General features: G+C 37.7%; 1 protein-coding gene across 1 annotated transcript in view; it reads left to right on the forward strand.

Moving 5' to 3' along the window:
• The window catches only part of stk26 (serine/threonine protein kinase 26), a 32,715-nt gene extending 26,372 nt beyond the window's left edge, over positions 1 to 6,343 (forward strand). Inside the window, exons 8-11 of the mRNA XM_052104517.1 lie at positions 2,238 to 2,331; positions 2,709 to 2,771; positions 3,868 to 4,004; positions 4,230 to 6,343. Of these exons, the coding sequence (XP_051960477.1) occupies positions 2,238 to 2,331; positions 2,709 to 2,771; positions 3,868 to 4,004; positions 4,230 to 4,245 (310 nt within the window). The 3' untranslated portion in view covers positions 4,246 to 6,343. The remainder of the gene's footprint in view (positions 1 to 2,237; positions 2,332 to 2,708; positions 2,772 to 3,867; positions 4,005 to 4,229) is intronic.
• Positions 6,344 to 14,953: the final 8,610 nt, after the last annotated feature.

The following is a 14,953-nucleotide window of genomic DNA, read 5'->3' on the forward strand; positions in this document are numbered from 1 at the left end:
TTACTTAAGATAGACAACATTTCTCAACAAATACATTTATTGAACACTTGACACTTAAATTAAAAATGTATAATGTAAAAACATATTGTATAAATAATGTATAACAAATATATTAAATAAACAAAGCAGGTGTTACTGAACTGCTCCGAGACACGAAGGTTGAGATCCAAATGCAGCTTTAATTAAGGGGCAATCCAGACACGTAATCCAATATTCAGAGCATCCAAGAGAAGCACAGGCATAACTAGGGATGGGTATCGTTAAGGTTTTAATGGTATTGCAATCTTACCGATACTGTTTATCGATCCGGTACTTTAACGGTATTCTTAACGGTTCTTTATATATATATATATATATATATATATATATTTTACACAAATATAAACGTTATATAGGCACAGTGATTTAATTTCAGGAAGGTCTACTAACATTACTGTTCAGGTGTGGTCTAAAAAGAAATCTAATAATCAATTGTAAAATAACACTGCATAGTTTATCATAGATAGATTAATGCTTATTAATGCAGAAGTTATTCATTCAAGAGCTGTAAGTGATTTTCTCTTTGCCTTTTGTTGTTTGATTCGCAGTAATGGCTCAATCGTCACATGTTTAATAGACAGCTTCCCTTTAAGACCGAAGTTCAGATCTAATAGGCTCCTGATGCAGCATATTTTCTCCCCAACTATTTCCATAACTACGTCCATTTAAGACATAAACTGTGTTTAAGTGAATCTCCAAGCCGGTCGTTTTGACACATTTTTGTGTATATTTGATCGTTTAGACGCATGAAACCCAAAGTAGCCTATAGATTGCTTGTGTCTTTGCGGTGTATTTCGGAGCGCGCGCCACCTTGGGAATGGTATCTCTTGCGCTCTTTTTATTATTAAAAGCGTCCCGCAATTTAGCAACAGTAGCTAGACTGCATTTTACAACAATCACCGATCGTGCTGATTCTGACGTTAAGTTTGAGTTTTTGGGAGAAATGTCAGTGCACCGCTGTGATGGGAAGGAAGTTGTGCTAGACAGAATGCGGCTTATGTATAAATATTCTTTTTATAATCTTTGGAAGGTGAAATCTAAAATAAAATCAGACTAATATCACAGATCTAAACCAGGCTATGTTTGAATGTTTAGTTCTGTCACTCATTTAGCAGGTCTCGTTTTGTGCTCTCTGTGGCACCGCGTGAGATCTCTCTCTCTCTCTCTCTCTCTCTCTCTCCCTCTCTCTGACTGCGAATAGCTAAATTGCATCACAGACAAATGGTTTCATATTATTATACATAGAAATGGCTGGTGAGATAAAATAATTTTCTCTTTATAGCAATAAAGAATGTATTTTCTTAATTTCTCCAGTACCGACAGCAGAACGGATAACATCCGAGCTTACCAAATTCAGTCCTTCAATAGGCTATAGTGCGTTGGTAACTTTTTTATTAGTTATTGCTCTGCATTGAGTGGCAACCCTCTCAAATATAAGACACACAAACAGAACAAATAAAAGTCTCAGATTCACTGTCTGTAATTGCAAAATTCTTGCTTACTTATTGTGACATGATAGCAACCCTTCTGCTGTGATAATGCAACTTCAACTACGCTATCAATATCCAAAGTAGCTGAACGTCATGTCAACTATGGCGTTTGTCACGTTTTTTTCTTGAAGTTGGCAGTAACATATCAAAGGTTTTTAATTAAATATAAAGAAGTTATACAAATTTAACCCTTACTGTTTTCTCCAAGGAACTTAGCTCCTTCCTTAGGCACTGGATGAGGTCTGCTCACTCTGCTGGAAAATGACTCTAGAGGCAGTGTGCGTCGAACACGTGTTCCACAACAACACTAGGCTGCCCACAGATGCGCCTGCCTAATAATCGGCTTGATATGTGTGGATATTGGCCGATGCCGATTATGTAAAAAATGCAAAAAAAAATCGACCTCTAGTTTGTGTATTCTTTACACAAATTAATTTTGTTGTAAAATTTTATTGTAGAAAATGACAATATTCTGAGTTAATTTTAGCTGGCTAGTTTAAATGTATATATATATATATATATATATATATATATATATATATATATATATATATATATATTCTTTTTTTTTTAAACACCACACATTAGTGTCATTTATGGTTGCTTTCTTCCATTCTCTTGAAATCTCACGAAAATTGTCAAAAGTCATGACAACATTGTTGGTTGACCACAATGATGGCCAATTGATGGAATCTGTATGTCTAATAGGGAGCCCAGCGGTAGGGACAATGACTCATCTCCTGAATGGTCCTTCACCACTGTTCGCAAGAAGAAGCCAGACAAGAAACAGCCCAATGGAGTTGTGAGTTGGATGGTTTCAATATTCTTGGTTGACTGAACTAAAACTGGTTGTTAAAGGGTTAGTTGACCCAAATGTGAAGATTTTGTCATTAACTTACCCTCATGTTGTTCTAAACCCACATGACTTTGTTTCTAATGCTGAACACAGAAGGGGAGCTGTTGGGAAGAATGAAAGGCTGACAGCCTCTCCATTCACTTCTGTTGCATCTTTTTTTGTCCATCCAATGAAAGTTAAGGGTGACCAATGCCGCCTTCCTAACATCTCATGTGTTACGCGGAAGAAAGTCATATGGGTTTGGAAGAACATTAGATTGTTGCAGTGGTGAACACTGAGCTGTCACTTACCAGATCTTGTGTTTTTCAATCTTCTCCCTTCAGGATGAAGAAGTGCAGAAGAAATCTGCCAGCTTAACAACAGTCATGATTCCTGTGTTCTCTGAGGTAGGAGATCTAGGCTTCTTATCTCACAGTTCGGCTAATAGAGCACAACAATGATGGGCCAGAAGTAAAAATGACATTCACAATCTGCATATGGTATATGCTTCTGTAGAAGCCACAAGTCAGTGTTATTTTAACTTCAGATCAGTTGGGCTGTTGGGGGGGGTAGATTCTGTTACAAATCGTGATTCTTGAGCCAATCGATTTTAATATTGTCTCCCTTATGAAAAATAAATTTTTCATTTAATAAAAGAAAAAACATGTTTATCTTAATGCTTCAGTGATTAATAGATAAATATAGGAAGCTATATTTGTGCAGAGTTCCACACTAACAGGTTCTCTGAGACATTTTGTCTCTTTATTTCTTTGTTTAGTCCTTCAGTGCACAGCTTCTACAGACATCAAGCTCCGTTTGTTCACTGTCGGATGTCAAAATACATTTTGATCAATGCTCCTGTTATTATGCATGATCCAAAAGTTTGAGATGTTGCGTATTTTTCAGAAGTCTCACTGCAGATTCTGTCTGACACTGCCTAAATAAATAGTTTAGCTGTAAAAAGGCTTATCAAACTGTTGGATTCTGGAAAATACATGTAGTGCCCCCGCAATATTTATAAACTAACAGCAAGGGTATTCATGCGCAGTGGAAGTAATATCGCACATTTACACACCACTGTCTACATGAAAGGCCTCTAGACACATGCTTGAAGAAACACACCTGTTTATATTTTGAAGAACAGAGGAAAGAAATGCTGTCAATGCGGGTGTCTGATATGCTTTTTGTTCTTAAGTTAATTTGCGCTTTGGCACAAATGCGCGCAGGGCGATCTTCAAACTTCACTGTAGGCCAGCCATAGATTGTTTTGATAGATTTGCAATGATATGGAAAGAAAACAAACAATACATTTACTTCTAAAGCCACTTTTTGCCATTTCTATTCAAGGTTTTGATTAATTTGATTATTTAATTGGCATTTAATGTAACATTTTAATCAAATTAGAGCCCTAGTAATTATTCATTGTTCTGTATAGTCACACAAATTATAACAGGATTGCTGACCTTTGAACCACACTTACGTTTGTGTGACTTTTGTTCTTAGTTGAAATCACAGCACAGAGATGAAGAGATGACAAGAGGAGTGATCGAGGAGCTGGAGAAGAGCCTGTACATGGCTGAGGACCTCTGCCCTGGCGTCACAGACAGAATGATCAGCCACATCTTGGAGAGGGTGCAGAGGTCAGACCAACATCCACACAATACATAACCTAAACCATTCTCATGTTATATATATATATAAATATATATTTATATATATATCATGCCACATTTAATAAAAAATAAAGAAAATTGTTAGAAAAAGATGCATCATTTATACAATATACACCATTTACATACACATGAGGTTGAGTGAATGATTGTTATGAGAGCTATCCCTTTCAACATGCTCCTCTGTCTCTACAGGTTCTCAGTGAGTTAGTGCAGAGCTGCATTGGGTCAATTCGAACACAACACCCTGGAGGACACGAGTGAGAGTCAGGTCTCCTGATCACTGCACCTTAACACACTCACTCTGTTTCTTCCACACTCAAACACACTCACATGTACAGAGAATGGAGGGACGTCGAGTTGCACATACTATCTCATAACCAAAAGGAATTTATTTAGTTTTTCTCCCAAAGAATGATTATATATATATATATAGTGTGTTCAGTTGTATTTATATCATTTTGCCATGTGCTTTTATATTAGTCTTCAGCTGGTGCCCAAGAATGTGTGCGTTACTGTTATTTTACTCCATATTTTACTTTGAAAGGCACAAAATATCCCTACTGGTTAAATAGATCTTCTGCAGAGTGTTAGGGCATATCTTTGCTTCATATATCTATATATTTGATATCCCAATCCAGTTACTTTTATTTTAAAATTTAAACTATGATCAGTAGTATTTATGTGTGGGAGATTAAACAGTGTCTTTGTTTGTCTTGGTTTGGGATTTCTCTTGATACACTCTACACACTGTTACCTGTAGCATTACAGAACTGCTGTATGGAATTACATGTATATCATATCAGTCAAGCAAATAAAAATACCTCAGATTAAGCAAGCATTTTAAAGAAGAACATTGCTCCTGGTCTAGTGCAGATCAAGTTTAGTTTAAACTGCTGGGAAAATGGGAGAAGTATTTTGCTGTGCAAAAGCTACCTCCACCACTGATCCATAACATAAGGAATTTTTAAATTGGCAAGGTAATTTATTTTGAAAGTTCTAGACTTTTTATATACAAAATACTAAGGGGGCCCATTTCTATCACACACAAAAAGGAAAAAAGTGCTTTAGCAAGTTATAATTATTCATAAAACATAACATAATTAACTTAGGAGATTCATGACATAAAAAGTTAAATCATATGTATGACTTTCTGTCTCATAATTTTGACTACCTCATAATTTCGAGTTAGTATCTCATAATTATGACCTCTAATCTCCATAATTATTCTGAGATTCTAAATCATTATGGTCAAGTCATAATTACAATTGAGATTATATTTCAGAATATTATAGTTATTATAATTATCACATACCAAAGTATTTTTTTCTTTTTTTCTTCCAATGGTGGAAATGGACTTACTTCCATAAAATCCAGAACTGTCAGGATAAGATGCTATCCACATTTGTCACAAAATATTTTGCCCTTCATTTCTCAGTGATGCCCACTTTTACAGTGTATTGTTTTTGAGTTAATATTTTTATATATAAAATTAGAGTTACTGTAATTTTGAAGGAAATATGCACTTGCAAACACTTTGTATGGGGTGGGCCTGTTTTATACTTTCAAAGCTCTCTTTCTGTGCAGACATTCCACTTTCTTTGCATAGATCTCAAGGGTCATTCTACTCTAGCCAGTGGGGAAATTTCTACACTCAAAACAAATGCAGTTAAACTTTCCAAAATAACAGTGCTTCAAGCTCACGCTAGGGGGAAGAATAGAATCTTGGCTATCATGCGCTATAAAATTGTTTTATTTAGACAGATTCTTTGTTTTATGTATTATATATTTTCCTATGATGAGGGATATTTCTTTTCTTTTTTGCCAAGCTTGTAAAGGGTGCCATCACTGGTATGGTGGTGATGTCATATGTGCTCCTATTGGCTTGAAGAGACTATGCCAACATTACATCACATTGTGCCTAAAGTTCACTTAATGAATATGTGATGTCTTCTCAAACAGCTTTAAAATGAACACATTGCCAGACTGCTGGAAGATTTTAGAGCAATAAAGTTGTTTAGTAAAAATATTTTATAATTCTTTATAGAAATGTAGATGCAGAAGCTAGGTTTTGTAAATTTCTTCATCAAAGCTTTTGTAAATTAAGATTGCCACACAAATCTTTCAAGGCTGTATCATATATATATATATATATGCTGTTCTCTTCCTTATTTGACTTCAACTGTTACAAATTAGTTTTTGTTTGGTGTGGCAAATAAAGATGTAAATTATGATCTTTGAATCTGATTGTATGCTTTTTTTTTTTCCTGTGATGGAAAATTGCCACTTCTTGCATACATTCACTATTAAAGAACTGTACGTTTAAAATTATGAAATCACACAATATGGTCCAATAGAATATATTTATTTTAAATGCATTTATTATCCTTTATATTCTTACAACTTTATTCATTAAAATATGGATACTCAAAATATACTCCGCAGTTAAAGATGTTCTGAAAGGTATGGATGATATTAACTTATTTTTTTTTTTCAATCTGATACCAAGGTTATCGACATCATGCCACAGATGTTGTTTATAGAGTTTACCATGTATTGAACAGGGAATTTTATTTTAAAATATGGCTTTTGCCTTTTCAAGATGGCTGCAGGTGCAACTGTATAAATGTTCGAAATGGAAAGCTCAGTTACTGAATACTGCACAGTATAGTTTTTTTTTTTTTTTAAATGATGAGTGAAACAGTAACCATTATTTCACAAGAAACATTTTAAAAAAGTAGTATGCTTCATTGTCACATGACCTCACGATGTTTGTCACAAGACATTTCGAAAATATGGTCCAATTTCGAGTTGTCTTAGGCTGACATTTGGCAGACCTATCATGAGGTCTGTTGTGAATCATTGGTATACACTTCTACTGAAGCCATCAGTTTGCATTATTTCAATTGCATTTTTAAAAACCGTGTTTATTAGCGGGATTGCTGTTGAAGAACTACATTACCTATAATCCTGAAGAGAGATTCACCACTCAGAGAAACACAACCAACAAAGAACGCCCACTCCCATGATGCACTGTAAATGACGCAATCGAATCTGTCTCCTTACACACTCAAACTACTTGTATATTTGCACACCTGTATATCGGAATATTTTTCTATATAGTTTAAATATTAAAATTTTACACATCAATAACTTTTTCCATTGTTTTTAATTTGATTGTCATTTGCAATGCTTCATGGGATTGTAGTTAATTCCCTCATTATAGATGTTAAGTACACACTCTTGAACCTTTTGTCTTTTTGTCAATTTTTTTTTATACTTTTTTGCTTCAAATCAAAGTTTGTAATGTTGTGATTCATTTTGGTGCTATTTTATTAATGTATGATAAAATATTTTTCCCATAAAGTTATTTATGTAACCAAGGCGGCTTGAAAAAATTGGCTTGCACTGTTGTGCTCTACAGGTTTTTTTTTTTTTAGGTTCAGCTTTGGTAGCTGTAGCAGAGGACGTGCCGTCTTCCTCTTCAGCCAGCTGTAAGCTTCCAGGGAAAATGCACATGTGTGCCAGAGGAGCATAATGCACCAGTCTGCTGAGTCTGGGTCAGTAGAATGAACTTGCCACATCTGAGTCTGTCACTGTTGCTCAGTTCTAACTTTCTGCCCTCTGCTGGTCGCTCCGGAAGAGGAGATGAATGAAGCGGCAGGTAGGTTGGCATTGCCGACAAGATAGGTGAGGGTAGTGAGCTGGAGGACAAAACTCAGTAGCTGGCTGATGCGTCAGCTTCACGTCTGACTGGCTGTATGAATGGTGGGGAAGACCCGTTTGGTAGCTGCAGTCATCGCTGAAGTGGCCTAGCTTATCCCTGCTGAATTTCGCACAATCTCGTTTTGCGCAGCTAGCCACTGGCACCGCAGAATAGAACCCTGGTGCCATCCCAATCCGGGAGTTCAAGCTGGGGAACCAGAAGAGGATCCAGAGATGCTTGGAGCAGATGGCATTGTCCAAGGAGCATGCATGCAATGGCGGGTTAAGACAGTGAGCTTGTTGTCTACAACTCCACAACAAGAATGGTGTTCCATAGACTATGAGGTACTTATTGGGCAAACGGGCAACAATGGGTGAAGGCCCAGGTAGGGGTGAAGGTGGTTAGCACCAGCTGTTGTGTGTTCAAACGGCCATGCTGTGGCGTCTGACTTGCAGCGCTGCATCTGCACCTGGCCCTCCAGTCATTCCTGTGCACCCGCTGCAAATTGGCACATTGTAGTTTGGAGGACCCTGCATCTGCCCTAAAGCAGAAGGGGTAATGGGATGGACAAAGGGGTGTAGAATTCACTCCTTTGATCCACAGATGAGTGGAGAATCTCCACTGCCGACATACTCCGCCTCTCACTGTGAGTGCAGCCCGGATTGGGAAAACCACAGGACTGCTCATATGTCTGCAAAACAACACATTTATGGTTGATTCAACACACTTTAACATTTAAAGAGCAATGTCTTAGAAATGACTCTTACCCCTAAACCTGGCTACATGACTGCCATATTAACACAAAAATTATGACATAAACCCAACGTGACATGGCATTTGCAACCCATATGAGACACTGTGTTCATGTCTTACGCCTGGTTCACGGCTCTCGCCAAAGCGGTGAATACGCGAAACTCTAGAACAATTACAACAGCAGGCTTACACACTGAGTGGTAGAGATATGCGCAAGTATTTCCTTTTAATAGCGGCCATAAAATCAACCTGGACATTTTTTAAAAATGACATTACATGGTTCCATACACGTATCTCGGTAGTTCTGAAGTGAAACTATGTTGTGCTAAAAGTCAGTTAAATGGCCTCTAAAACAGATGACGGATTTAACCAATTAAAAACAGTTTTTTTTTAAGGTAATGCTCTATCAACAACATCTACCTCCCTCCCCTAAACTTTAAACTTGAACCTAAACGATAGTGTCAGAAAAAGCTAATGCAGAAGCATCCACATCATTTTGTGGTGCATCCATGACACTTTCGTAAACATAAACATGTTTATTGGCCAATGTGATCATTGCAAAATGGGCCAATAGATGCAGATTAATCGGCCTATCACTAATATTCAGACTATTTTCAGGCCTGTAAATGACAATAGTTTATTTCCCTGAAGTATGTGTTATGTATAACACCTTTCAGCATGAATAATGCTAAGTGTGGACATTCCTGCTTAGAGACATAAGTGAGCAGGTCAAGTGAGGATCTGCACTGCTGTGTGTCATAGTAATATTTACAGTACTTCCTGAAAGGAACAGAATAATTCATTATTTTAGACACCATAACATTTCAAAGAAATATGAGTGAGTTTTTAAACAGCACATCTACACAATCCTCACCTCTGAAAGGGCAAGTTCTGCTCTTCTTTCTTCACACAGACCAGCAGCTGCTTTTGAGTTCTACCACTGTTGGTAGCACATTGTTATTGTTGTACAATCATTTAATTGTTCATTTTTACAATTACAGTTCTATCAAACAAATCCTATTTGTTGGTTGTGATAAGCTGATAAATCGGCCAGGGCTGCATTTCTCAAAAGCTTCGTAAGCCTCTAGGATCAACTTAAGCTTACGATGCTTTTCGGAAATGCAGCCCAGGACAATTAACTGGACAATATTTAACCATTTTTATATTATTGCCATCAATCAATTAAAAGAAGAATTAAGGGAAGTCCAGCTCAATCTACAGCATTTGTTGCATAAAGATTACAACAAAATAATTTTGTCTTGTCCTGAGTTTATTTCCCATTTATCTCCCAATTTGGTATGGCCAATTCCCAATGTGCTTTTAAGTCCTCGTGGTTGCTTAGTGATTCGCCTTAATCCGGGTGGCGGAGGATGAATCACAGCTGCCTCTGCGTCTGAGTCCGTCAACCCACTCATTGCGTAGCTTGTTGAGCGCGTTGCCACGGACAAATACAACGCGGCATCCATGCCCAACTCACCACATGCCCCACGAGAATGAACCACATTATAGCGACCATGAGGAGGTTACCCCATGTGACTCTACCATCCCTAGCAACCAGGCCAATTTGGTTGTTTAGGAGACCTGGCTGGAGTCACTCAGCATGCCCTGGGATTTGATCTAGCGAACTCCTGGGTTGGTAGCCAGCATTTTACCCCTGAGCTACCCAGGCCCCCCAACAAGCTGTAGTATTGTACTGTCTTGTGACTATATCTACACATATCTAAAGCAAGATTTTCTGTAGAGAAATTTTTGCTTGCCCTTTGTTTCCTCTGATAGATGGAAGAAAGCTTTGCTTGCCCTTTGTTTCCTCTGATAGATGGAAGAAAGCATGGTATTCCACACACATCTTCCAGAAGGCCTTACGAACTGCACGACTAGCCATGGCTGAGAATACAAGAGGCATGATTATTATTGCTCTTTTTTTAAGTGTGGATTGAAGACTCAGACTTTTCAGATTTCCATTTTGGTTTTATCAAAAAGTGTTTTCTCTTGAAGAAATCTGGAGTTTACAGATATTGGCCGAGCTGAAGGTATTTATTCCACGGCTGCTGTGCCATGTGGAGGCATGATCAGCGCCAGTTAGAACAGATGCGCTGAACAGTTGTACGGGAAGGTTGCATTTTAGTTCTTGAAAGCATTTGATTGTCTTTTTAGCCAGAAGAGAGAAACTGAAGATTTTAATTGCTTATATCCCGCAGAACATTGCCCAGAGCATCACATCACACTTCTACTGCTCCAAAGTCCAGTTGTGATACTTGCTAGCCCATTTTAGGCACTTTTGACAGTGGACATCATGGGCACTCGGGCCAGTCTGTGGCTACGCAGCCCCATACGCAGCAGGGTGTGATGCACTGTATGTTGTGACACATTCCTCCCGTAATCATCATTACAATTTTCGATGACTTGTGCCACAGTAGACCTTCTGTCAGGTTCAGACCAGATGCCTATGTTGCCCTCGCACATCGATGAGACTTGGGCACCCAACACCCTTTCGCCGGTTTGTAGTGTGTCCCTCCTCAGACCACTGTCGATAGGTACTCACCACTGCTGACCAGGAGTACTTCACAAGCCTTGACATTTCAGAGATGCTCTGACCCAGTCATCTGGCCTTAACAATTTGGCCCTTGTTAAAGTCACTCAGGTCTTTGACAAGACCCTCCTGACCATTTCTCCTGCATTCAACACGATAACTATGAGAACTGATTGTTCGCTTACCATCTAATCTATCCAGACCTTGACATGTGACCTTGTTAGGAGATGATCAACTTTATTCACTTCACCTGTGAGTGGTCATAATGTTTTGGCTCATCGGTGTAGATGACTTTAAAGCTAATTAATATGGATTAAAAGCAGCAAAACTTGATTTTGATTTCACAGGGACTTTTTCTGTGGTATGTATGGGCTAAGAAAAACTTGAATAACAAAAGTTATATACAACAAATTAATTGCTGAAAAATATCAAATTCAAACATTATAAAAACATTTTTTGATTTTGTCTATAGGTATAAAAAATGTTTGTTTTTTCAAAATGTTATTTCATATTTAAGGCTTTATAAGGTTAATTACTTAGTGTATCAGGTCGTTAGTGTTGCAATATATTTGCGGTTCCATAAATCATATTTTTATGATTATTTCATATCACACGTTTACTATCACAGACTATTTCTCTATTTATTACAAGACAAATTAGTATTATATTCATACAAATAAATACTATAGATCACGCTGATTTTCTGTGTGACAGTGGTGAATTATCAGTACTCATATGCATCTACGCATAATATTAAACATCATATTTCTGAGTCAAGGTGGCGCTGATGTATCAGTGATAGACTTGATTTACGTTTGACATTAGACAAAGAAGCAACGTGGAAGTAAACTACAGCAAGTACAACACAGGCACAATATGATATGACTATTGTCATTTGGGTGTACTACTGAAATGAAGTTGTACGTCTATTTAGACTTAATAAAATACATACGTGTAGCTCAATACATGTTTGATAGTCAGTTGTGTCTCATAACTTTTCAGCACGGAAATAATGAATCCCGTTCTATTATTGTTGCTCTCTTTGAAATATGAAAAATCAACACCAACGTAAAACAAAATTTATTCAATTATTCTATTATTCTCTTTGACACTATCTTTGCATTTTGTTGATGCATTTGTGATATATACATGCTGGGTCACTAAAGGCCCGAGGTATGTAATATTGTTTGGCGAAACCAATGCATTTAAAGGTTAATTTATCTATAATGCTATTGGTCTACTGTAGTTATAAAGTATCCCAACAAAACATCTGAATGAGTTGTATTAATGTATTAATCGACATTTGACAATTTATTTTTCATCAACATAGTGTCAAATGTAATAATTATCACTACATAACATTTTCAAATATACAGACTTACTTTGAATTTGTTTTGCAAGAGGATTAAGCAGTTGCAACCAAACCTGCAATAAAATAACGCAAATGACTCGACTGATCATTTTAACATAAACAGCAGGCCCTGTTTTGATGTGAACTAGTAAATGCAAGTGTCTCACAAAATATAATAAAGATTAATTTCACAAAATATATGTATGTGATTTTTGCGACACTAGCACCACTGAGTGGAATTGTGAAAATAATGTTTTCAAAACAGCATTAAAAATATGTCTCTCATCTGCTGTTGTTCAACCCCAACTCACGTCATTGGTCGAGTAACATTGTTAGTGCGGGTCTAAGTGGGTATCTCAGAACAAACAGAGGAATTTTCATAGCCCCACAAAGACACAGTAATTACAGTTTTCGAGAAAATGAACCTATGAATGGCTTACTAATACCTGGCCAAAATAAAAGTTGCCGTTTGGATTTAAATAAGCAGAAACTTAAGAGTCTATGATTGGATCATTATTGCAGTGATTAATATGTTTCAGATAACAACAATTCTTATAACCCTAACTGATGCAGTGTGTAGCTTCTCATTTCTTAAACAACCATGTTGGAAGACCAATCCCGTGATCGTAGAAAAGATGTTACTGTGCTTGATGCAGGCCCCTTGATAATTTGCCCCTTCTGAAACAAAGAAAACAACTAAGGACATGGCTGAAATCACTGGAATTGGGATAAGAATTGTCCAACGCATTGTTTATTCATTATAAAAAAATGTTATCCCCTTTTTCTCCCAAATTGTGAATGCCCAATTCCCACTACTTAGTAGGTCCTTATGGTGCTGCAGTTACTAACCTCAATCCGGGTAGTGGAGAACAAGTCTCAGTTGCCTCCGCTTCTGAGACCGTCAAGCCACACATCTTATCACCTGACTCATTGTGCATGACACCGTGGAGACTCACAGCATGTGGAGGCTCAAGCTACTCACACAATCCATGCACAACTTACCACACGCCCCATTGAGAGCGAGAACCACTAATCGTGACCACAAGGAGATTACCCCATATGACTCTACCCTCCCTAGCAACTGGGCCAATTTGGTTGCTAAGGAGACCTGGCTGGAGTCACTCATCACTCATGACCTCCCCATCACCCAAAATGCAGAATCTGGGGCAAAATTTAAATTGTGAATCCAATACATCACACACAGATCTTTGAATCGTCAACCAAAATTCCTGTATTTTAACACATCCCCCAAAAAACACGGGTTGTGTCCCCATCTTCTAATTGGCATCGCCAGCAGATGGGTGTGTCTTTGAGACCAAGCCTATACAATCTAGAGGGTGTACAATATAATTTATATAAAATATTAAATTGCATCAGACTTGAATCTCTAGATGTAGACATGACATTTTTTTAAATCCTAGTCCACTCTCCCTCCAATACCAAGTTTAAATCTTTCTACCATAATCTCTTGAGATAAGTTGAAGCTCCGTCCCCCAGACTCTGAATTAACAGGGAGTAATGCACTGATGCCTCATGACCTTTTCCAAAATCAGTAATTACCACTTCTAGAGTATCTACCATTTTAGGGGGGTGTATACTACTCCCAAAAATAGTACAGAGCTCGTGGCCCAGCTGTAAATACCTGAAGAACTGAGATCTAGGAATCCTGAAATGTTGAACCAGAGTGTCAAAGGATCTCAGCACTCCACTCTCATATAGATCACTGAGTGTATTAACACCCCTCACAATCCACTCTGACCAGCAGAAAGGGGACTTATTAATACATCATTTTGGGTTTACCCATATGCTTGAGGCAACATTTAAATAAATGTCTGAATTAAACACTCTGGACCAAGTGCAAATGCGAGATAACAAGGTGTGACATAACTTCTCAGATTAGTTTCATAGAAAGGCTTTGTAATAGGAAAATAGGGGCAAGAACTTCCTGTTCAATACAAAACCAGGGAGGGGCTCTCTCAGGTGGCGTAGTGGCTAAAGCACAGGGCTGTTAATCAGAAGGTCGTTGGTTCGAACCCCACGGCCACCACCATTGTGTCCTTGAGCAAGGCACTTAACTCCAGGTTGCTCCGGGGGGATTGTCCCTGTAATAATTGCACTGTAAGTCACTTTGGATAAAAGCGTCTGCCAAATGCATAAATGTAAATGTAAATGATGGTGGAATAGGGTTAAAAACAGTGTTACTATGAATGCAAACTTTAATACAGTGAAAAAGACACTATTAGCATAACATATATAAATAAATCAAAATGTCCAACATTCTTTTGAATGTCCATGTACTAAAATATGTGATGCCTTGAGTTTTACCTGGTCGCAAAAAGTAGTCCGTTAATTTACCTGATGAACTTTCACCTTTTGCTGACCCTTTAAGCTTTGCAGATCTAATGTGTACTTCTAAATCACTTGCACCTTTATTAGCAACTGACACATAATTGCCAGCATTACATGTCATACATTCTGCTTCCCACGGATCTCAACCTGGACACAACAGCGCTTGCGCATTCGCGGACCATTTATTATTTATCATGCCATGTTCCAAATCACCGAGATCAAATTTTTCC

The sequence above is a fragment of the Xyrauchen texanus genome, chromosome 34 (genome assembly GCF_025860055.1).
Source record: "Xyrauchen texanus isolate HMW12.3.18 chromosome 34, RBS_HiC_50CHRs, whole genome shotgun sequence".
Lineage (NCBI taxonomy): Eukaryota > Metazoa > Chordata > Actinopteri > Cypriniformes > Catostomidae > Xyrauchen > Xyrauchen texanus.